The following is a 24959-nucleotide window of genomic DNA, read 5'->3' as shown; positions in this document are numbered from 1 at the left end:
AGATACCATCTTGATTGCTTGCAGTCCTCCTGAGGCACAAAGGTAGAACTGCTTAGGTTTCCTGGAATCAAGGTGGGTCATACCTCCAGTTCCTAAAATAATAGCTTTTTACATTCATTGGTTATTAAGCTTATTAGCTTTTACTTGAAACTAAAATTTTCCAACATTTGAGTCCCCCATCAGAAGGAGATGTGACTTGGGATGGTGAACACACAATACAATATACAGATGATGTATTATAGAATTGTACACCTGAAACCTATATAACTTTATAAACCAATGTTACCCTGGTAAATTTAATAAAACATTTAAAAAGAACGTAGTGAAAGCAACAATAAAACAATTCCTACATCCAACTCTTAAGAGATTGGCAGATTCCATTTTCTGTTTCTTGGGATCCTGGCTCTTGGAACCCAACCTCCTTAGTTCCAAAAAGATAAAAGGACCTGCAAAACTCATTCTCTGGAGCATTTGAGAGCTTGCTTCTCAGCAATTGTCATCAGTTTGGCTCAAACAAAATCTTACAAAAAAATTATTTATAGGTATGGACATTCTGACATTTTCACAACTGGAACACCACGTACCCTTCCTTTCTTATTCAGATATGCAAGAAGGCACAAATCTCAGAATCTTATCAGGAAACTGCAGATAAGAACATGAATTTCTTCCTTATGGTCCACACATGAGTACTGGCTGTGAGATGGTGACTCATGACATATTTAGAAACCCCTTCTACCTTTGGCTGGTGTGGCTAAGTGGCTTAAGTGCCAACCTGGGAACCAAAAGTTTGGAGGTTCAATTCCCTGTCAGGGCACATGCCTGGGTTGTGGGCCAGGTCCCCAGTTGGGGGCATGTGAGAGGCAACTGGTTGATATAGCTTTCACACATCACTGTTTCTCTCCCGCTCTTCCTCATTTCCCATCTCTCCAAAAATAAATAAAATCTTTTTTGTTTTTATAGAACCACACAGTATTTTATCATTTTATCTGGTTTCTTTTGCTCAACAATATTTTTGTGCACAAAATATTTTGCTCACAACATACTTGTTGCTTGTAATAGAATTTACTTTCATTTTGTAAACTCTATTATGTTAGTATGCCACAATTTATCCATTCTACAGTCAATGGTGTCAGGGAGGAAAATTTTTCCTCTACCCTTTGAAGTTCTTCTGGCTGATCTAATAAAATTAACATGAGACAGATTAGCAGGAGGAAAACAAATTAAGATTTAATAAAATCTATACTTCCTGGATACATGGGAGAGACCCAGAGTAATGGAGTAACTCACCAAAATGGCAGAAGCCATTCACCTTAAATACCACCTTCAGCTAAAGACAAAAGGAGTTTGGGGTGGAGTTGGTTATGGGAACTTACCAGAAAGAGAACAGGAAGCAAGGGTAAGATTATTAGCAGATTTAAGCTCATGGCTTCTCTATTGATAGTGAAGGCAGAATAGTAGTGTGAGAAATGCTCACAATAAAAATCGGGACACAGGACTTGAGCAGCAAAGCGAGGCATTTATTCGCGAGTCTGCAGAGTCAGGAGCACCCTCAGCCAGAAGAATGTGCAAGCAAAGTAGACAAAGAAATCTGGTTTTATAGTAAAGTGCCCCACCCTAGAGTGAAATTGGCACCCTAAAGTGAAATTGATTAGTTTCCCCACCCTAAGTCGATTAGCCCCTCCACCGCTTTCCTTCTTCCCTGTTTCTCCATTACTGGTTACTCTGGAGTTACAATCTAACTGATCATCTAAATGCCCCTATTGTGATTTGTAAATATGCTAATACTGTCAACTCCCTTCTCAGAGATCCTCTAATTACATTTGCCCTTAAGACCCTTTAATTACATTTGCCCTTTGTTACTAATGACTTTCTACTGGTTTGGGAGTCACTACGTCCTTGTTTCTTTCAGTAGTACACTGAGGAAAATCCCTACAAATGTAAATGTCTTTTTACAAAGGGTGACTCCTACTCGTATTTCTGAGCTTCTCCCATGTCTGCTCTTTCTTAAAATTAGCCAGCCTAAAATAACCAATATCCCAAAGATGTTACAGAAACGGGGGAGTCCAAAAATCCCCAGAGTTTGCCGCTGGGGGATGGGGAGAAGTAAGCAGCTTTTAGAATGCCTCCACATGCCTGAAGCTGGTGGCTAGTATCTTTCTTATGCAAAATGGCTTTAATGAATCCAAAGCCTCAGGTAGATGGGAGGAGTTTTGAACCAGGGGATGGTATGGATAAAGCACACAGAACCTGCGTGGGTTTCTGTGAATGGTCAGAACTGTTTGCAACGCCTACTGAGTCAGAGGACGCAGTCAGGGATCTATAAGCAGCTGCGGACATTTTAGCTCTCTCTCTCTCTCACTCGCTCTCTCGCTCTCTTGTGTGCTCCCTCCACGTGGCTTGGTGAAGGGGCCTTCTCCATGTGGCTTGGAGAAGGGGTCTCCAGGCTGCTTTAAGAGGCTCTCGCCATGCGGTTTTGAGGAGAGGAGATCCATGCGATTTGCAGGAAGAAGGCAGTTTGCAAGGAGGCTGAGATTCCAGGCGGTTCTGCATTGAGAGCTGGAGGGCACCACAGCACAGAAAGGACCTCCCCAATCAGAATAGTGACTGGCAGCTGCTGGTAAAGCTGAACTGTGTTTGGAAAGCAGGGAAACGGTTTCTCTAACTTTTCTAAAGCTAGCCTGGTTTGGTAGGGGGGAGGCAAGGTTACGTGTTTATGGGTGTTTTAAAGAACATAAGACTTAACAACAGAAACCCACAAATAACTAAATCTATATAACTGTTAAATAAACAATTCTTTTTCTTTTCACTAAACTCTGGTATGGAGAGTTATAATTTTGGCGGTGGGCAATCGGGCCCCTAACTAAAGAGCCTGTAGGTTTGTTTTCAATTGGAGCTGCCCAGGGGTTCTGTAACAAAGAGGCATATTTTGGGGTGGCAGACTGCTTCCCCCAGTCCCACCTTCAAAACTACATATGAGAATTTTCACATGTCAGAGACCAGGTTGATGCATTGTTCTATATCTCGTTAAATCAGTTTGTCTTTTTGTTTGTGCATTTTTGTTTTGTTTATATTATTCAAAACAGCTTTTCTTTTTAATTTAGCTTTCTGATTATGCTTGTGCCTTCAACACTTTCACAATGATTTTCTGCTCTTCAATAAGGAAAGCATGCTTGGTCCTACCACAGACACAGTTAGCACGTACATGGATCCACCATAGGATCAGCTGAAATGTATTTTCATTTTATTTATCTGTATTCACTGATTTAGAGAGGAAGGGAAGAGAAAGAAACATCAGTTTTTTTGTTTCACATACTTATTATGCATTCATTGGTTGCTCTTTGTACGTGCCCTGACCAGGGATTGAACCCACAGCCTTGGCATATCAGGAGGTTGCTCTAACCAACTGAGCTACTCAGCCAGAGTTGTTCTTTCATTTTAGACAACCTCATTTGAACTTTAGGTCTCATGGTAGGAACTCCACAGTGTCGGTTTAGGCACACATCACTAGCAGATTTCAGTGCTTTCCCAACCTTCTTGGTATAACGGTAAACTATGCTATTACCAGAGGTTTGGGACAGCCTTCTTTTGTTAGAGGCTATATTGTAGAACAGCCTCCATTGGTGTCAAACACTGAACCATTCTGAGTGTCCGTAGACACTGTCCCTGGAGAAAAACAAGGAAAAACGTAAACAATCTCAGTTTCAAGAGCAGGTCAGTTTGGGCATACTCCTTGGAGTGTGCCTGTGCTCTTCTCTGAGACATTAAAAAAAATATATGGAGGCCCCCATGAGACTTGCAACCAGGGGAATTGCATGCAGCAAAGCCCCTGAACCTGTCTCCAAGGCCCTCTTTCTCTGACTTTTCAGTGAGCCAACAGCAGCCTGGCCATGGTTCTCTCCTCTTGCTTCTTTTTTCCTAAGCCTTTCCTTGTTTCACTGTCCCTAGATTTAATAAAGGTACTCTCAAAATAAAATAAAAAAAAAATTAAAAAAGAGAGAATAGGTTAGTTTAGTTAACCAGCTGTGTCTCATTTCAGGAGGCAGTGATGCAGATTAGGCTCCCAGTTAGGCCTATATTGTGTAAACAAGCAATCAGGTATTTAATAATAGGCATTTGTATGGAAACAAAAAAAAAAAACAAAGGTTAATAATTGAAGCAGACCATAATCCTACTTTCTGAGTTTTTTTTTTTTTTTAAGTATACATTATTATGCTGTTACAGTTGTTCCAATTTTTTTGCCTTTGCCCTTCTCCATGCAGTACCCACAACCCCTCCCCAAATCCCACCCCCTTAGTTCATGCCCATGGCTTGTGCATGTGAGTTCTTTGGCTTCACCCTTTCCTATACTGTTCTTAACAGCCCCCTGCCTATTTTGTACCAACCAATTATGCTTCTTAATCCCTTCACATACCACCCTCCCATTTCTCCCCCTTCCCCCTCCCAGCTGATAACCCTCCAAATGATCCTCATACCTATGATTCTGTTCCTATTCTGGTTCTTTGCTTAGTTTTTTATTTATTTTATTTTTTTAGATTCTGTTGTTGATAGTTCTGAATTTGTTGTCATTTTAATGTTCATAGTTTAGATCTTCTTCTTTTTTTCTTAAATAAGCCCCCTTAACATTTCATATAATAATGGCTTGGTGATGATGAATTCCTTTAGCTTTACTTTGTCTGGGAAGTACTTTATCCCTCCTTCCATTCTAAATGATAGTTTTGCTGGATAGAGTAATCTTGATTGTAGGTCCTTACTATTCATCACTTTGAATACTTCTTGCCAGTTCCTTCTTGCCTGCAAAGTTTCTTTTGAGAAATCAGCTGATAAGTCTTATAGGTACCCCTTTGTAGGTAACTCTCTGCTTTTCTCTCGCTGCTTTTAAGATTCCCTCTTTATCTTGAACTTTTGGCATTTTAATGATGATGTATCTTGGTGTGGTCCTCTTTGGGTCTAGCTTGTTTGGGACTCTGTGTCTATTTTCTTCACCAAATTAGGTAAGTTTTTCTCCATTATTTTCTTAACATAAGTTTTCAATTTCTTGCTCTTCCTCTTCTCCATCTGGCACCCCTATGATTCAGATGTTGGCACATTTAAAGTTGTCCCAGAGGTTCCTAAGCCTCTCCTCACTTTTTAAAATTGTTTCTTCATTCTCTACTGGCTGTTTATTTCTTCCTTATGTTCCAAATAGTTTATTTGAACCCCAGCTTCCTCCCCTTCATCATTGGTTTTGTGTGGATTTTCCTTCATTTCATTTAGCACAGACTTCATTTCTCCCCTTATGTGTTTGTTGTGCTTAATCTTGTCTGCCAAGTCTGTGAGCATCGTTATCACCAGTGTTTTGAACTCTACATCTGTTAGATTAGCTCTCTCCTTGTTGTTTAGTTCTCCCACTAGACCCTTGATCTGCTCCCTCTTTTGGGCCATAATCCTCTGCCTCCTCAATTTGAACGCCTCCTGTGTTTGCCTGTGTCTTAGGTAGGGCTGTTGCACCTGTCTGGATGATATTGCTTCTTTATATCTTTGTTTGTTGGACTTCCATGCAGTTAAATTCTCTGGTAGTTCTGGTTGTTTTTAGTTTTGAGGTAGTTGTATTTTTTCTTATTGTTGTGGAGGATGGCGAAGCATGTCTACCTACACCTCCATCTTTGCTGGAAGTTGAAATTAGCTTTAATTTTGAGTATTTTTTCTAAGTCATATGAATATGAGAAACATTTGGCTTAGTTTCTCTATTTCTGAGAATTTTAGAATAAGCAGTCCTTAATTTAAATAAGCACTTGTTTGTTTTTAAGCCAAATAAATAGAGTTCTTTTACAAATTAGCAATAACACATAGAGGTAGGAAATACCACACATATACAACACACACATACGTACATGTATGTAGTCACAATGAACATACAAACAGATACAAACAGAGACCTCATGGCTTCCATAAAAGAAGTGGGATTAGTCCAAATGACCTTCCTCTACCCCACCCCACCCTACCCTACACTACCCTACCCTTTTTATTTTTAAAACATCTTATTTATTTTTAGAGAGAGGGGAAGGGAGGAAGAAAGACAGGGAGAGAAACATTGACCCATTACCTCTCACACGCTCCCAACTGGAGACCTGGCCCTCAACCCAGGCATGTGCCCTAACTGGGATTCGAACTAGCAACCTTTGGTTTGCAGACCGGCACGCAATCCACTGAGCCACACCAGTCAGGGCCTGTATTAACTTTTATGTATACCTCCTATATTGCAGAGTGCTGCTTGTTTTCTGCTTATGGTTATGTCATAGTTGTCTTTTAAAATAGTCTGTGCTCTAACTGGATAGCTCAGTTGTTTAGAGTGTTTTCCTGATACGCCAAGATCGCAGGTTTGATCCCAGTCAGGGCACAAATAGGTGGAAAACAAATCAATGTTTCTTTCTCTCTCTGTCTGTCTCTTCGTCCCTCCCTCCCTTTCCTCTATCTCTAGAATCAATAAAATAAAAACATAAAGTTTGTTGAAATAAAGGGAACAAACTTAAAGACTATTAAATCAATAATAGTACATGTTACACATACATATATGAGACAACTTGTAAAGGTGATTGGAGCTTCAAGGTGGTAGATGACAAAAATCTGAAGGTGATAGGAAATTACTGGAATCAATAGTCCTGATTTAAAATTGATCTCAGTCACAGAGGAGTGCGCCATTGGCCACTTCACTCTCTGAGTCTTAGTCTTCTCAAATTCAGATTACTTTTCCACTTAACTTGCAGAAGGGTCGTGAGAATGAAACATTACATCTGTAAGCATTCTGGCCATAGTAGAATTCCTACTGACAAGTTGATTATTAGTAGCAGCAGTAGTAACAGGAGTAGTCGTCGTCGTCATCGGCAGCCGTCCGTCTCGAGAGACGATGGTGTAGCTTAAGAGTCTATCTGCACCGCCGAGAATGGCTGTGCAGTCCAACTCGGGAGTGACACGGTATCTGTCTCCTCCCATGTTGATGATGACGCTGGAGTTTCCTCTCCAGTGAAGCTGAAGCTACAGAGCCTGGGCAGGGTGATATGGAGGGTCTGCTGTTGCCCATGCAGCAGACACCCCCTCTCTTCACAGCTAAAGGGTCCAAGGGAAAGACGGAGTCAATACAGCTTGGCTTCAGGTGCACCGCAGGAGTTGCCGGTGTTGACTACAACGTCAAACCGCCTTAGGGACTCCGGCTCCGGATTTTCTGTCGGGGTTTACTCCCTTAGCCTTTCCCCTGAAGAGGTATGCCGCAAGGCAGCAGAGGTTTTTTGGAGTCAGAGTTTTCCTTCTCTGATGTGCCCTGACTGGAAGATCGAACCAGCGACACTTAGCTCGCAGGCCGACGCTCAATCCACTGAGCCAAACCAGCCAGGGGAACAGGAGTAGTATTACAAATATAATAGATTGACCCACCACCCTGGGATCCCCAAAATGGAAACAACTGACTTTAACTCCCAGCCTGGGGGTAGTACATTTACAGGGCAATGGGTCAATCATAGGATGACTGACTTGATGAAATAACTTGATACTCATCACTTCTGACCCTAAGAGAGAAGGAAAGTTTTTGTATCTGCTAGTTTCCCCATACACCTGTCCCATCGCCGAGCTGATTAAAATTCTCCAGGTTGTTTCTTAGAATAAAGACAGTCCTTTCCAGAAATGCCTTTTCTTGTGCAACCTCTTGGAGTTGGCAGTGACAGATGGATTTTTTTTTTTTTAACATTTACTTGTTAGTTCTTGGCTGTTGTTATTATTTATTTTAAAACTTTGAAACAACTCCTAATGCACCTCCTTTTTAAATTTTATTTGTTTCTTTACTTTTATTGTTTACACTACTACAGATAACCCCATTACCCCCATCCTTTCTCCCCTCCCCACTTTATTTTATTTTTTTTTTAAGATATGTAAACGTTTGGCTTGTTTAGAAAGTAGATTGTTTTGTTCTACCTGTGGTATTTACCGCAACCGCCAAACGCAGCGGCAACCGCAGTAAGGTGTCCCTTGGTTGGGGCAAGGGTTTTGTGACTGCAGGACGGCATCCAGGAGTGGCATGGCCCCTCCGTGGCAGGGAGCTTCCGGCTCAGGCCGAAGGTTGTGGGACCTGTTGGGTCAGGTATCTGTTCCGAGTCTATCGGTTAGCGGGGACGGGGTGGGGGTGGGGTGAGACCCGATCCCCGGGTCACCCTTTGGCTAAGCCAGGGTCATCCCTTCACCCAAGAGCTTTAACACGCGTTTTAGTTGTCACACTTGCGATCAGCCAGAGAGGGCGACCCCGGCCCTATTTTGTAGTTGAGAAAACTGAGGTTTGAAGTGATGGTTAAGAAATGTACTCAAGGACATCTGCCAAGTCTCTCGAGCACAAAACCCTTTCTGGGGACCCCTTCGTGGGCAGACCCCGTCTCCCAGAGCCGGCTGCATCTCCTGGCGGATCTGCCAGTCTCTGCAACGAGGATGGGGGGCAAGGGAGTTGACCGCTGCGCCAACCGGTCTGAGTCACCCGGCCAAGACCCTCGGTGGTGCAGCCAACTCTCCGTCAACGTCCCGGACTGGGCCCTGGGGTCTCTTCCGTCTGCAAGCTGCTCCAGACCGCTCATGCCAGTGCCCAGCACTCCAGCTGTACCCTCGACGTGGCGTTGGGTCTGACCACTGTCCTTTGGAGCCTGCGCTCCTCCGGGGAGGAGACGCCACTTTACCGTACTCCCTGCATTTGTGCCCAGATCTCCAGATTAGGGGCCGGTTCCCAGCCTGGGCCTAGCCGCAGCCGCAGACACCCTGACCCGCCCCTGAACCACAAGGCTGAGAGAGCCGCGATGCCCAGGTTAGGTCTCCTAAGCTTGGAGAGACAGAGCGACGTGCCTAAGAGTCCCAGCTCTCAGCGCTGCCAGCCGCGGGCCTGAGGAGGTGGTTCCGTCCTGCCAATCAGGAGCCGGGGCGGAATAGGGGGCGTGGTCTCAGCGGGCCGGGCGGGTCTCCAGGGCTAGTGGCCTGAGTCGGGGCGGGGCTGGAGGAGCGGCGGCGCGGCGCCCTCTGCGGCCGCAACTGCTGCCGAACCTCACTTGGCTCTCAGTGTCCGAACCGCCAGCATGACTGACGCTCTGCTGCCCGCGGCCCCCCAGCCGCTGGAGGAGAAGAACGACGACTACTTTAGAAAGGTTGGTGGTTTCGGACAGGCGGCGAGCTGCTGGCTGCAAACTTCAGGCTGCAGACCTTTTCCCCGCGGCTGTTGGGGGGGGGGGTTGCGGGGGCATGCGGCCAGGGTCGACCAGGCCGGAGCGGGACGGGGCGTGGGGTGGGCGGCCGCATACCTCGCTTCGGAGAGCAGGTGGCTTCCGGGGCTGGGAAGAGCGGGGAGGGAGGGTCGCTTGGGGCGGCCCCACGCAGGTGCGGGCGGAGGAGGGGGCCCGGAAAGTGCACCTGGGGAAGTGACTCGTTCCTAGTCTTCGAGGCGCATTTGGATCCGAGCGTTTGGCGGGGCCACGGCTGGAGCTAGAAGGACCACCCCAGGCGGGTTGTCGGTCTTCTTTTGCCTCTCGAATGCTTCCAGTATCCGTTTCTTTGATTTTTGTAGAGGGCAGGAGAGAGCTGCTGGTGGGCGGTGACCTCGAGCGTCGCCCCCTCCTCTACCCCAAGTCGCCCCAGAAGGCGTGAGCGCGGCAAACGTATGATTTTTTTTTTTTTGATTGGTGGAAAAACCCGGGGCGAGTGCGGGCTTCGCGGGAACTTGGCATGTCCAGGGGGCCCTCGGTACTCACACTGGCCTCCCGCCCTTGGAGATAACAGTCTGCAGCCCAATCCCTCAAGAAACAACCCCAGCCCGCGGAGCGGGCGGGAAGCTGGGGCGGGGGGGCCACTCGGAGGCCCACAGGTGGCCAGGCCTGGGCTACAAAGATGCTTTTTGAGCCTGGAATCGCAGTGACACCTTCCACCCTTCCTCCCTGCGGGTCCCCGCCAATCTAAAAATAGCCTTTGTGGCTTGGCCAGGTTTGACTGAGTGGGTTGAGAGATTGTAATTGTTTTTTGTTTTTAAATAAGATATATGACCGAAGGTAGAGTTTGTAATTATAAATAGGGAAGTGAAACTGTTTCCACAGAACAATCAATTCTTAATTGTTAAAAGCCTAATGAACCAGTGATAAATGGACTTGGCATCTTCCTTCTTTTTCCTCCTGAGGCTTTTGCTCTCTCCTGAGGGAGCAGTGGCCCCAGAGGGTGGTCAGAACTGGAGGGGAATCTGGAAACAGGTGAGGACAGAGTGGAAAACATTTTTTTTAAGTGAATTGCTTTTAGCATTAAAAAAAGAGAGTAGTTTTAAGGTATATTTAAGTTCAAAGATGTCATTATGGAATTATAGGATTATAACTTCTAATTATGTGTGGCATTTGGGACAGAGGATCACAGGCCATGGAATTGCAGAAGGAGGCAGGGCCTGGGAATCACTAGATCTTGGTCCTAGGGCCTCAGAGCCTGACTGCCACCCCCACAAAATTGCTCTGTCGCCTTCAGCAAGTTGCTTCCTCTTTCTGGGACTCCAAATCCTCCCCGAATTGTTTCTCTGAACAGGTGGAGATCTGGACCTACGGCACCATCTGGGGGAAATGACCCAGGGAAGGGCAGAAGAGATGGAGAATGCCTGTGAGGGTTATGGTCCCAAGCCTTCCAGAATAGGTTTTCCAGGGGGAAATGTACACGGGAGCCATGAACGGATGAAGAGCTGGATGTTTTTAGATGCAGTTTCTATGGTGGTGGATAAGAGAATAATGGGTGCAAAATAAGATGAATCACTGGTTTACAAAGAGAAACATCTCTTGAAAAAGAGACCTTGTAACGACCATTGTGCTACATCATACCAGTCCAAAGAATGTTCTTTGTATGAGGATAGTAAGAGCTGCTGGCGCTGAATCCTTACTGAGCTGTGGTAGAAGCTAGTTTGACCTAAAACAAATGTTCTTTGAACAAAAGGTAGAAAAGGGTGAAGAAGGGGAGGGAGAGCACCTCAGGAAGAGGGAACAGCATGGGTAAAGGCGTGGAATTCTGAAGGCTTGTGAGGGAAGCTTCCTCTGGGGAGTGGAGGTGTAAGTGCTTCCTGGATGCACGGGAAGAGAGCCGGGGACCCATCAAAGTGTTTAATGCAGGACCAGACATGTGACATTCATGTCACAGACGATCTCTTTGACAGCCGAGTTGTTGATTGGTTGGGGTTTGGGGAGAGGCAATGGTGGAGCCAGACAGGGAGGAGTTAGTCAGGAACATAGGGCTTAGTCCCCTGTGATCCCCATTGTCTCTACCCTTCCTTCTGATACACAGACTATTGATGACTTTTTAGTCAGTTATATAAAGTGCTGTGTAAACACAGACTCACCACCATCCTTCCTACCAGCTTTCACCCTTAGCTCAGATGGGAGGCAGTGATCCCAGTGAAGAGGTTGAAATGAGGGCCTGAGCAACAGCAATGCCAGCAAGGAAGGGAAGAACTAATGGACAGGATATGGTCTCAAGGTGCTGCTGAGAGGAATTGAGAATGTCTCCTTCGATATCTGAGTGGATGGTCATGTGCCTCACTGACGTGGAGGACCCAGGAGGAGGGTGTGGGGGCAGGTGGAATGGAGGCCCCCATGTGGTCCCAGTGGGGAGTTCATTCCAGGAACATGGTAGCCCTAGAGCATCCTGGTTGGAGATGTGGCTTTGGGGGGGTCACCAGTGTGGAATATTGTGAAAAAGGGCCTGAGAGAGGGAATAGTACCTCCAATTAAGGGACAGTCAGAGAGATGGGAGGCAAGCTAGGAGGGTGGTAGCAGTGTCAAGGAAGCTGAAAGAAGAGACTCTTTTTATTTTTATTTATTTATTTTATTCTCTTCCAAGGACTTTTTATTTTATTTTATTTTATTTTATTTTATTTTATTTATTGCTTTTAGAGAGAGAGGAAGTGGGGTGGGGGAGAGAAAGAGAAAGAAAAATCCAGTATGCGTCCTGACCAGTGATCAAACCCACAACCTAGGTATGGGCCCTGACCAGGGATTGAACAACAACCTTTTGGTTTATGGGACAATGCTCCAACCAACTGAGCCACGTTGGTCAGGGCAGAAGAGAGTTTTTAGTGGAGAGGTGAGGCTGACAAGTCAGAAGACAGTCTTTTAGGATTTAGGGTTTAGTCCTTTGGGGGTTGTTAGTAAATGAATGAGTGGAGAGTTGGGGCCAAAAGTTTGTGCAGCAGTTGCAAGCGGAAAAGGGCAGAGATGATAGCTGTTGGAGGGCAATGGGGTTAGAGAAGAGAGAAAAAGTCAGGTCTGTTTTAGAATGAGGAAATCTAGAGCCTTTTTAAAGCCACAGATGAAGTTGGGTGAGGTAGGTTTGTTGAAGATCAAGGTGTAGAAGAGAAGCTGTGGAGGGGTCCCAGGAGGTGAGTGTGGAGGCGAGGATTGGAAATAGCTGCTGAACTGTTGGGTGGGTGAGCCATCCAGGAGTAGTGAGGACCCTCCAGGCTGAAGATACAGTCAGAGCACCATACAGCTGGCCCCCGAGCAGGCTCCCCCCATCTGTCTTTGGACTTTTGGGATTTTGCACATCTTTACAGGACCAAATTAGTTTCTACTAAAGTCAAGCTTCTCTTTCATCCTGTACTCTTTATCCTGTCTTCCCTCCCTTTTCTGCTCCATTCATTCCAAAAGCATTTATTGAGGGATAGCTCTTAGCCCGATCGTTGATAGGTTCTGGGACATACTCAAGTCTGATTCAGTATGGCTCCCGTTCCCAGTGGGCCTCATTTCCTGGGGTGCCAAGCAGTCATGGGATTTCGTACTCTGTTCAATAGCTGGGTCCATGCTTGGACAAGAATCTGCTTATTTGCTTTAATCCAGAAAGCAAAAAATGGGGGCGGGGGAATGCCCACAGTCCATACCCACAGCTTCAGGTCTGTTTCATGTGACTTGTACATATAATGAAAACTAATTGTATAAAAGTCCACTGTGCTGGCTGGGCCCTGTCCCTGAATACATTAGACAATCGTTGGCAGAGGGAGACCCACTTATAAATCAGGGTCTTCTTGGATTGTGCAGGTAGGGTTGTGCATGACTTGGCTGTACAGAAACCAAGGACACGAACACAACTTGGCCCCAGTTGTGGCATGGGCAACCCCTAGTACACACCCTGGTGTCCTGGGCTGACAGCATGGGGGTCTCTGGATTAAAAACAAAAAACAGAACACTTTTTGGTCTATCACCATGTTTCTCTTTTCTCTGGCTTCTCACTGTTTTTTTCTCTTTTTCTACATTAATATGTTTACATAAATGTACAGCTCGGTAAGATTAGTACTACAAATTACTTTCTTATAAGAATGATCAGTGGGAATGGAGCTTCTTTTTCCCAGAACAGATGTTTATGCTCATCCGAATGAAAGTCTTGGAAGAATGTGTGTTCTGGCCTATAGTTAATGCAGAGTAATGCAAGTTTCTAACACATTACATCCTGAGAGCTGGGCCCATTGCCAGGACTCTCCGGGTGTTGTAGTCCCAAAACCCAAAGGAAAACCTGTTCTTGGCCAAGAAAAACTGGAGAAAGCCATTCCCCAGGCCTGTTGAAAGGGCCTGAATGAAAGGGTTTAGCACTGTGTGGAAGAAAAGAATCAGCACAAAGTGCAGCATTGTCAGTCCTTATCTCTGCCTCTGTGTCCTCTGGGAACGCTAATGACCCGAAATGAATTTAGCTCCATTGTTTTTACTCGAGAGCTGGAGAAGTTGCTTCTTGTTCACAGAACCTCCAGGCTGGACAGGGCCCCAAGGTTCACGGTGTCCTGGTTTATGGTCGCTGTTTACTCAGGGCCTCCTGGAGGTTCCAGCACAGAAGGCAGGAGATTTTTTTTTTTTTTTTTTCAAACTCAGAAGCTTCTCCTAGTTCTTTCCCTGCACCATTCATATTAGTGCGGTGTAATTTCATGTTATACGCTTGTGTGGGGAAGCCTTCTTCTGGGGTGATCATGGGGGCCCATCGGCTCCAGCTTTACTGGGTAGTGATGATGTCCCTCCAGATATTTGGACTCATCCCCGTAGAGCCTTGAATCCTTTCCCAGGTAGAGAGGGGAGGGAGAAAGAGGAATGTGAAGGTTTGTGATGCTCCCTCCTCCCTACTCCAGACCCCACCATGGTCAGAGACAAGTCCTAAAGCTCAGACTGCAGGTACCCAGTCTGACCATGGCCTTGGTGAGGGTCTGCCTAGCTGCACTGGTGCACACCAGCAGCCCGGAGGTGTGTGTCACAAATATCCGCTCAAGTCCTGGGATCCTGGCCAGGAGGGGTTCCCTGTCCGAAACAGAATGTTCATGGTGACTCAGAGGAGAGTCAACCTGATGAGCTGTAACACTGTAAATGTTCCTTGCTTCCTGGGGCCCTTTGGATGGATTCCAAGACACCACCTGATGAGACCAAGCACTGGTTTTAGGCTGATCACCACTTCCTCGTTTGGCTCAGGTACCAGAGTCTCGTGACCCAAAAGCTACATTGGAGGTGGTCACAGAGGGCAGGGAAACTGCAGGTGTAGTGTAGCCAGAGGACTGAGTGTCTGCCACAGCAGGCAGCAAGGAGCGCCAGCGGGAGCGAGGTCTCCAGCTCATAGCCCCAGAGACAGGGAGAGATGGAAGTCCTTCTGGCCTTTCTGGTCAGACCCATGGAGCTCACTGTGCCCTCAGAAAGTCCCAGGGTTCAAACTGGATTGTAAGAAAAGGCAGGTGATCGAAAGCCACTTAAGCAGTGGTTTCTTTTTCTTCAATATTATTTGTATTATAAAAGTAACATGAATTGTTGGACAAAAGATAATTACAGAAGTGTACAGAAACACACATACCAGCCTCTACCCCACCCCACCCCACCCCACAGTCACCTTCTAGATAAGGACTGTTAACCATTGGTGACTACTGGATGAAGTATGCAGGTCACATTTGATTCATGGAAATGTTGGTGATTGTAAATCTTTGTTATTCATTCAGCATGTTGAAAAATAACTGAGCAACACATAGTAGGTGTTTATAAAGATTGTAGAACTGAATGAAGGGAGCCTCTAGTCAAAGTTTATGGCTGAGAGTTGATTCATATTGTGGGTGAATAGGTTGAGATGCTGGAAGCAGGCAGCTGAACCTCAGCTTGCAGCCCTCATGGAGATCTGGGAAGGGCAGGAGGGCTCTTTACAAGTGCCAGATTCATGTTTTAGTTTTTATGGATGTGCAAAAGCTGGGTTCTGTTTACCTAACCTGCCCTGAATCTCTAGTGTGAAGAGACGAGTTAAATGAGATGCATGTGTGTATTCCAAGGTATTGCATACTCTCTCTGTGTTTTCTAGTTGACAGCTTCTGGCTAACTCATAAACAAACAGTTCTGTTTATCAGTCTGGTGTTTGAGTGAGGAATTATGTAACAAGGAAGGAGTGAGAAAAGTAGACAGAATATCTGCGCTAGAGAATCAGCAAAAAGCACCTGTTCTCCTATGCCCTATGTGAGGGTCTCTAGCCAGGAGACCCTGCACTGCCATCCCTCACTCAGTCTTACTTCTGACCTGCAGAACCCAAGTTCACACTGTGTCCTCAATTTGCTGGAAACACATCTACATGTATGGGCTTTATCTGTGGCTGTGTGTAAGAAGGGTCCCACTGGTTTTCCAGATGGGAGGTGGGGGTCCCAGGTGCCAAGTACTGCCCAGAGCAGGCCCCCCAGTCTGGAAGGAAAGACTGATCCATTCCTTCTGTGTCTGCCTTCCTGGTGGCCTGGCCTATTTACCTTTTCAGTGCCAATCTGCAGGTGTAAGTTAAGTATCCTCTTTCTTTCAAATCAAGTGCCTCCAGTTTTTCCTAGGTGCTGTTCTTCGGTACTTGTTTCCCAGCTGAACAATCTGACTGTACACTAAGGGCATGCAGGTGTATATTGACAAATACAGAGTTTTCACTCTAGGTGAGCTTATTCTAAGTTAGGACTTTTTAAGTTGCAGGTGTCAGAGAAATCTAATCCAAAATGGCTTAGGCAGATAAACAACTGTGAAGCATCCCTAGAATAGAATTCTAGTCACACTAAAAAGGAACAAACCACTGATAAAGTGCAACAATGTTGATGAATCTCAAATATTGGGCAACATAAGCCAGACGCGAAAAAAATACATAGTGTATGATTCCATTTATATGAAGTTCTAGAACAGGCAAAAGTTTATGGTGATAGAAACCAGAGTTATTGGTTACTTGGCAGTGATGGAAATGGTCTTTTTTTTTAAATTGGGGTAGTGGTTGCACAGGTTTATACATTTGTCCAAACTCAATGAACTATGTACTTAAAATCTATGTACTTTATTACATGTAAATTATACCTCAATTTAAAAAGTGAATGGATTGGCTCCTGTAACTCAGAAGTCCAGAGGAATGGCTTCAGCCCTAGCTTGATCTAGAGCTCAAATGTTGCCATCAAGATTTAGTTTCTTAGCTCTGTTCCCCCGGGTTGACTTCACTTCTGGGGAGACATTCTCCTGCTATGGTAGGGTGGCTACCTCTGCCCAGTCTCACCCCCTGCTGGGTTCACAGCTGAAGGGAAAATGAAGCCTGAAGGGTTCTGATTGTCCTATGTCAGATGCTCACCCTGAACCAATCTCAGGGCCAGGGGCCTTTGATCTTCTAAATGGCCCGGCATGAGTCAGATATTCTTCCCCTTGGGAAGGAGGTGTGGGAGTATGGACTTACATGTCTGACCATTCTGGGCTGTGAGGAGGGAGAGTAGGACACATGTCACTGTGCCCAAAGGATGTACAATGGTGCTGGTCAGCCCTCAGCCAGGGAGCATGTGATGGGTATCTGGGTATCGGCAGGCAAGCTGCCCCAGCATTACCACACATTCCCACTGCTCATACTGCCTACCAGCCCATCTTAGAGTGCCAGGAAGGACCCTGGCAAAGTCCCATGCCCACCCTTACTGCCTCTACTTAACCTCTCAGTAGCTCACTTAACCCCTAAGCCTCAGAATGTGGGATCCAAGATGTGCGGTCCATGTCGGCTGCCTGACACATAGGAAATGCCCACAGAGATAGTGATGGAGCTGAAGTTTCACTTGCCCTTGAGTGTTGGCTGTTGGACCATCCTTCCATGTTCTGAAACTGATGCAAATACCCAAACTTTAGTCTGTTAAGGGAATCAACAGACCCCATATAGGGAAAGGCTCACTTCACTGTAAGGCTTGCAGACAGTGATCCTGGAGGCAGGCCAGGACAATTCAGTTGCCACCTCCTCACTCCAGGTTCCCAGGCCAAGCAGGTGCTGCTCTAGTTCCTGGCACATACTCCAGTTTGGGAGCAGCTCTTCATCCTGTTGTGAACCAATTAAGAACTAAGAAGTGGGCAAGGACTGTGGGTTCCCACCAGCAGAGAACCTCTGGAAGGGGCCAGTGGACGTGGATGGCTACCAGCCTCTGGTGATGTCAGCGGGGGTAGGGGGGTCTGTCTCACTGTCTTGCTCAGATTCACTTCTCAGGGCTCCACGAAGTTTCCCAATAACCCCATGGGCGTTTCTGGTGTCTCCAGCAGGCCCAGCATTCCTACTTGTCAGTAAGAAGTAATTTCATTTGAGTCCAATTACTCAGTCAAATCTAATCCTAAACATTCCTATGTCTCATCTAGAAACTTGACCCCACATCTGTGGGCTGGTTATGGTGTAGCAATTCCAGGCCAGCCAGAAGCTGGGTAAAGTATAGGAGCAAGAAAAGTTCTTATCCATGAACTGGAATGGCTGCTTATCTTAGCTCTGGGAATGTACATAAAGGAATTAGTTATTAAAGCTTCTCTGTCACATGGAACACTACTTGAATGAACCAGGTAATTTTGAGTCACGTTGCAGTACCCCTTCACGGTAATTTTAGGAAGTAGAGAAGGAAAGAGGATGGCAATTATTTTCACCCTTTAATATTAAATTAGCTTAATATTAAGGATATTTTAATCATATCTGAAAAAAGACAATTTTCTGAGTTTTAAATCAGGGGTCTTTAATAATTTGAAAGATGTTAACTTTAAGATCATTCCAACTCAGATTCTGAATCTCTGTGTACTTTGAAATTGGAGGACTGTGTAAGGGACAGGTTGGTGGCTACCTGCTGGGAAGTGAGAATGAGAAATCTTTGTGGAAGGAGAAGCATAATTAATTGCTGACTTACTGCTATGGGGATCCCTAAGAAGGTTGGGACTGTAGATAAATCACTTCTCCCCACTTCAGATGGAGGCTGTGGGTGTGGTGTGGGCAGAGGTGGGGGAGGCTAGGTGTGTGAAGAGCTGCCATGGCAATGACGCAGCTGGAGAGAGAGGGCAGTCTTCTCATTAATACTGCCCAGCAGCCACTCCCAGTGCGTCACCACAGTCCCGCCAGTGGGCAGAACCTCAAGATAAGCTTCAAAAAGGAATGGAGCCTTCACTCAGATCACAGGGGTTCCACCTGCTGGGTGGGAAGAATACCATTAGGTTAAAGTCAAACTTTTATTTGGATCTTAAACTTTTCAGAATAAAACACTGTAATCCAAATATCCCAGAAAATAATGGACAAAGAACACAGATAATTTTTTAAGAAATTCAAGTGATCAATAATACATGAAAAAAATGTTTACCTTCACTAATAATAAATGCAGATTGGAAGACTAGGATACCTCTTTGAGCATATCAACGTGGCACACGCCCTGACTGGTGTGGCTCAGTTGGTCATCTCGTAAATTGAAAGGTCACCAGTTCGATTCCTAGTCAGGGCACATGCCTGGGTTGTGGATTTGGTCCCTGGTTGGGGCATGTACAAGAGGCAACCCATCAGTGTTTCTCTCTTGAATCGATGTTTCTCTCCCTCTATCCTTCCCTTCTCCTCTCTCTAAAAATAAGTAAAATCTTTAAAAACAAAAACAAAAACTTGGCACAGATTTAAAATAATACTTCTCAACTCTACAAATAAGTTGAGACAGATAATCCAATTTAAAAATGAGCAAAAAATCTGAATTGATATTTCTCCAAAGAATATATACAAATGGCCAATAAGCACACAAAAAGATGTTCAACATCATTAACTCTCAAGGAAATGCAAATAAAAGCCACAGTGAGATAACCATACACCATATGTTGGCTATAATAAAAATGACGGACAATAACAAGTATTGGTGAGGATATGGAAAAATTATAACCCTTATGTACTGTTGGTGGGAATGTAAAATAGTACAGCCACTTTGGAGAATAGTGTGACTGTTCCTGAAATGGTTGAACAAAGAATTAACCATATGACACAGCAGTTCCACTTCTAGATATACAGCCAAGAGAAAAGAAAGCATACATCCACATGAAAAGTTACACACAAATAAGCAACCCTATTCACAATAGCCAAAAAGTAAAAGCACTCCCAAATGTCCATTGACTGATGAATGGGTAAATAAATGTGGTGTATCCATACAGTGGACTATTAGGGCACAAAATGGAATGAAGGATTGACATACTAGCTACATGGATGAACCTAGAAAGCAGTATGCTAAGTGACAGAAGACCATTACAAAGACTGCATTTTTTATGGCTGCATTTATATGAAATGTCCAGAATAAGCAAATACAAGGTCTGTCCAGAAGGTATCCAGCCACGTAATATTAAAAATACAGACATTGCCCTGACCAGTGTGACTCAGCTGGTTGGGCATCGTCCCTTAAGTAGAAAGGTTTCATCCCCAGTCAGGGCACGTACCTGCATTGCGGGTTCGGTCCCTGGTCAGGGCTCATACGAGAGGCAACCAATGGATGTTTCTCTCTCACATTGGTGTTTCTCTCCCTCTCATCCTCTCTCCCTTCCCCCCTCTCTAAAAATGAATAAATAAAATATAAAAAAAATAGAGAGCCCCTACTCCAATGACTACCCCTCTCGCTCTCGCTCCTTTAAAAAACAAGCAAACAAACAAAAAATACAAACATTTATTGAAGAAGATACAAGATACAAGAATCATTGTACATAGGACAATGACGCCTCAGTTCCTTTCAATGTAGGCAGCTTGGGACCTCACAGAGTTCTCCCAATCGCCATCAGCTGCCCTGTCATATTTTCTTGAATCTGATCAACGACGGTCTGAAATCTCTTCCCTTTCAAACGAGATTTTAGTTTTGGGAAAAGCCAGAAGTTGCAGGGTGCCAAAACTGGGCTGTAGCAGGGCTGAGTCACCGTTTTTGTTATATTAACAGTGGCTGGACTTTTCCGGACCAACCTCTCATGTGCAGACACAAAGTAGATTAGTGGTAGCCTACAGCTGGGGTAGAGGGGACAGGAACTAGAGAATGCTTTTCTTTCCTGGAGGATAATTGGGTTCTGGTGCATGGGGCCCTTAAAAATGTTAGATCCCATCACACTGCCCTAGAAATAAACTTAGAGAAAAAACTCGAGGTTTATAAAACTTCATGTTTACAATTATGCATCAAATATTTAATATAATAGCAGATGCTTGGAAACTATCTTAACTGTCCAACCCTAAGGAAATAGTAAATCCTAAAAAAGGAGCAGCCCTGGGCAGGTAATTCAGTTGGTTAGAGCGTCATCCCAATACACCAAGGTTACGGGTTTGATCCCCTGTCAGGGCAGATACAAGAATCAACCAGTGAATCCATAAACAAGTGGAACAACTAATCGATGATATTCATTTCCCCCTTCTCCCTCTCTAAAATAAACAAATAAAAGAGGCAGGGCAATATTATATAGTCATTGAAATTGTTTTGAGGAACATTGCATAATAAAGGAAATTTTTGTGATAGAATATGAAGTGAAAAAACATGATAACTTTTATGTGCCCTGGGAGGAAAGGGTTAACATAGCAGGCCTGAGGCTGCTAACCTTAGGAAGGCCTGCTTGCAGCCCCAAAACCCCCGCCAACCCCTCAGGCTGGGAACATGGCTCTTGCAGTGTTGCCGCCATCCCCTAACTGTGCCTAGACTGATGGTAAAAACCACATGGTTTATGATGAACACCTGCTTTCCTTTTGGGAACCTAGAATTTTGGAGTTTTGGTACATGCAAGGCAGGCGGGTACCTTTGTGATCAGCCCCCAATAAAACCCCTGGGCTTTGATTCTCAAATGGGCCAACCTGGGCAGAGACATTGCATACCTGTTGCTGGGAGAAGAGTGTGTGCTGTGTGAACACTCATGGGAAAGAGAGAGCACAAGGAAGCCTGTACAGTGATTCCTCCAGACTCCACCTCTGTCTCTTTCTCTGTGATCCATCTATGCATCCTTACTAAGGCCCTGTTGCAAATCTTAGGCATGAGTGCAACTACATGCTGAGTCCTGTCAGTCCTAGTGAATCTCTAAACCTACAGCTCACCTTGGGGACTCCTGACACAGCCACTGATGTGGAAAAATAACGTGTATATAAAATACATGGGGAGGAAGGAAACCAATTTGCAGTGGCTGTTCTGAACTTGTGTTTTAAGTGGCTTAAAAAAATACTTTCCAATACTTCACATATTTTCCATGTTGTTACTTTTATTTTTAGAAAAATATAGTTTTAAAGTCATTTTCTGTTATAGTAAACATTGTCATCAATTTTAGAGTGGCTGACCTCTGATGGGGCATCTCTCCTTGTCCCTTAGGGTTGCAATCCCCTTGCACAAACTGGTCGGAGCAAACTACAGAATCAGAGGGCTGCCTTGAACCAGCAGATCCTGAAAACCGTGCGGATGAGAACTGGAGCAGAAAACCTTCTGAAGTAGGTGTCTGCTGGCTCCACGGCCTCAGCTGGGAGCCCAGCTGTCCCTGAGGCCTGCCATCAGTTTCCAGGAGTCCTAGGCCTGCCCAGGTTTCCCTCTAACTCGCAGTTTTAGCTTTGGGTTTCCTTCTCATTTCTGGCTCCTGGAGCAGGCCCTTTCTTGCCTAGAACTTGGTTACGTTAGAGACAACTATTTCACCTATTCTGTCCATGTGTTTGGGGATACGGGACACTGGGAGATGTTCAGTTATTGTATTCATGTTTCTTTTTCCTGCTTTCTGTGGGACTCACTTACTTTCTCTACTGCATAGCACTGTGCCTGGTCTGGAATCCCTGCTTGTGGTAAATGTGTGTTGAATGTGTAAAGGAAGGGAAGTCAGAAAGGAGGGAATGGGGACATTGCTATTGCCAGTGTCCATCTCTCTAATGAGAGGGGCCCAATACAATCCCACACTCCCGGAGCACTCATTTTTATGCTCTGGTGGTAAAATAGTTACTTATCAAGCATAGAACTCAGTGAAGCCTTACCTGTGTACAGGCAGCTATAAGCCCTTTCCACACCCTTCAGTGCAATGCAAGACCATGTGCCAGCTTCCTCTTCTGAACTTCCTTCAGAGCTCTAGGGCAACTCTTGTAAGCCCCATGTTGCCTCCTGTACCGGGTAGTTGAGGCAGGCCCTGTGCCTGCTGCCCAGGGAAGTGAGACAGACGCCTCCAGGAGCCTCGGAAAGAGATGTCAAGTGCTTGCAGGAACCTGGAACCCAGAAACCTGGCAGGATACGGCTATGGGTCTTCCCAGTGCTTCAGCCTTGGGGAACCCAGATGGCTCAGAGGTTGTTGGGAAAAGCAATACACCAAACCGGGTGTTCATAAAGGAACCGCAATACTCTGGTAGTCACAGATACATGTGATTGGCAGGATCAACTCCTCCACAAAGGGGCCACTCAGCTGAGCACTCAATAAATAGAAGGGGGGTTTCTGACCAGGAACATGGGCTAAACTCATTTCCAAATCATTTTATATTTGCTCCTTAGGAAAGACCTCTGAGATATTAAACGGGGAAACAAAAGGTGCAGGACAGCATGCCTTGTGTTTATTTTAAAGGATCTATAAGTATGCTTTTGTTTATGCACAGACTGTTTCCAAAAGGGATAAAAGAAGAAGCTGGCTAGAGCTGGCTCTTGGGAGCAAGACCAAGGTTGGGGGTGAAGGTGGCACTCCTTTTCACTTTGCTCCTTTCAGTGTTTGAATGTTCTTTCATTCATTACTTTCACTCATTTTTATTGTGGAATACTGCAGAGGCCCAGAAGAAGAATACAAGCAATGCCCACACCTATTGATGGGTCAGGAGCGACGGTGCTGTGCCCGTGCTGGTTTTGTTACTCGTGAACTAGCAGAGGACACTAGTCCGGGGGTGGCCAAGCATCTGGGAGCTTCTTCTCCAGCTTCTTCTGGAACAGGGTGGAGGGGGGATTATTACTGGAGGAGACTGGGAAAATATTGTAACATTTCACCTTTTTTTTTTTTTTTTTTTTTAATTTTTTTATTTTGGTTTTTCAATTACAGTTGTCCCCTTTTCCCCCAATTTCTCTCCCCCACCCAACCCACCCCCTCTCCCACAATCATATCCATTTCACCTTTTAAAATGTCTTTCAGTGTTCCCGTCCCCAGAGAAGTCTGGGAACTGTCAGGTCCACAGCACTGTGGACCACATACGGCCAGTGCAAGTCAGGAGAGGCCCTCGTTTTCAGGAGTGCCTGCATGGGCGTGGCTTGCTGTGCTGGGGGGGCCACAGGCACGGTCCCTTGGTATGCTCTGGCTGCAGGTTTTGGTTGACACTTTGACAAGCAAGCTCTGTGGCCAACGGGACAAGTGGGCAGTCCTGACTTGCTAGCTTCCCAGAAGGGGCTACAGTTGATTTGCCTGTTCATTCACCCCTCAGATGGATTTGTTGAGCACCTACTAAGTGGCAAGCAGTGTTTGAAATGCACAGATAAGTCCATAAGCAATTCAAATGAGATTGCTTTCATGATGCTTGGTTTCTTGTGGTAGGACCCAAGTCAACAAATCCAGTCATGTCAGGAGGAGATGTTTCTAGGATGTTGATGAAAGTGAAATGTGATAGAGGTTGACACAGGGTGGCAATGGCCTTAGAGACAGAGGGTGGCAGGGAGGCCCTCTCTGACCAGCGGGTTTGGTGTTTCTAAGGTGAGAACTAGGGCGGTTTTGTCTGTCTTGCTCTGTTAGTAACAAGCAAACAGCCTTTCTGAGGCCCCTTGGCTCAAGCTCATTGTCAAGTTGGCTGGCTGGCAGGGGTGGGGGTAGAGGGGTGTTGTTAATGATTCTCACAGTGACCTAAAGGTTCAAAGTGCCCCTCTCTGGAGAATGTTGTCAAAGGAAACCTGGAAGGTATTTATTAATCTGACTCAACCAGCACCAATGGTTTCCCAAAAACAAATAGGGCATAGCCAAGCCCAACACTAGCCCTGTGAGTATACTAGGTGCCGATTAGGTGGCTGTTCGTGTTGGGAAGGGGTAATTTCAGTTACACATTGGGCCCTGCTGTCTTATCTGTCCTTTTGTCTGTTTTCAGGTTCACACATGACCTGTCACAGCCCCCAGATAAAGGTAGAGCAGTAGGAATATGGTTGCGGGGAAGACATTTGGGAGAATGTCCCCTAGAATCCAGAAATGCAAGGGTCCCAGTCCTTACCTGCACTGGTAAGGGGGGTTTGAGACTGGGCAGGCACTGTGAGGAGCCAGGTTTTGTGCCCTTCAAGGTCTTCTTTGATTCGTATCAGCCAAGGGTTCATGCTCTTCCTAGAGATTGATTAGGAAGATATCAGAAGTTTTAAATATACTTTTTCAGGCTAAGCAAAGACAATGTTCTCTCTCTTTTCCCAGCTCCCTTTCCTTCTTTGAGAAAAGCTGAGGTAGGAATGTGGTGATGTTTCTTTGAAACAGAGATGGTCTTTATGAAGTTTAAAGCAAGTTGCCATATAGTTCAGTTTTAATTAACTGTTTCTTTTGAACAAGGGTACATCGTTAACCTCTTTGGGCTTCATGGTCCCCTCTCATACTGGTAGCTGTTGGACTGGAGCAGAAGTGGGCCACTCAGAGGCCTATAGGGCCCTGGTCGGCATGGAAAGACTGAAGGGCTGGGACTGGTGCTGTGATGCAGTAGAGAATGGTAGTGACTATGTCAAAATGCAGGACATATGCTCTTTGGAGGGGACAGCTGCAATTTGCCCTATATGG

At 45.5% G+C, this 24959-nt stretch overlaps 1 protein-coding gene and 1 pseudogene across 2 annotated transcripts in view; one reads left to right on the top strand and one right to left on the bottom strand.

The window, feature by feature from the left end:
* Positions 1-3097: 3097 nt before the first annotated feature.
* On the bottom strand, positions 3098-3639 carry LOC149994441 (large ribosomal subunit protein eL34 pseudogene; annotated as a pseudogene).
* Positions 3640-8980: 5341 nt separating this feature from the next.
* Positions 8981-24959, top strand: part of RHPN2 (rhophilin Rho GTPase binding protein 2) — a 54539-nt gene continuing 38560 nt past the window's right edge. Inside the window, exons 1-2 of one of the 2 annotated variants that reach the window (XM_090258991.1) lie at positions 8981-9146; positions 21587-21702. In XM_090258991.1, the coding sequence (XP_090115117.1) occupies positions 9078-9146; positions 21587-21702 (185 nt within the window). In that variant the 5' untranslated portion in view covers positions 8981-9077. The remainder of the gene's footprint in view (positions 9147-21586; positions 21703-24959) is intronic. The other variant, XM_090258990.1, reaches the window with a different exon arrangement.

This window comes from Furipterus horrens, unplaced genomic scaffold, assembly GCF_987537825.1.
Source record: "Furipterus horrens unplaced genomic scaffold, mFurHor1.1.pri manual_scaffold_13, whole genome shotgun sequence".
NCBI lineage: Eukaryota > Metazoa > Chordata > Mammalia > Chiroptera > Furipteridae > Furipterus > Furipterus horrens.
This window is presented reverse-complemented; position numbering and strand designations above follow the sequence as displayed.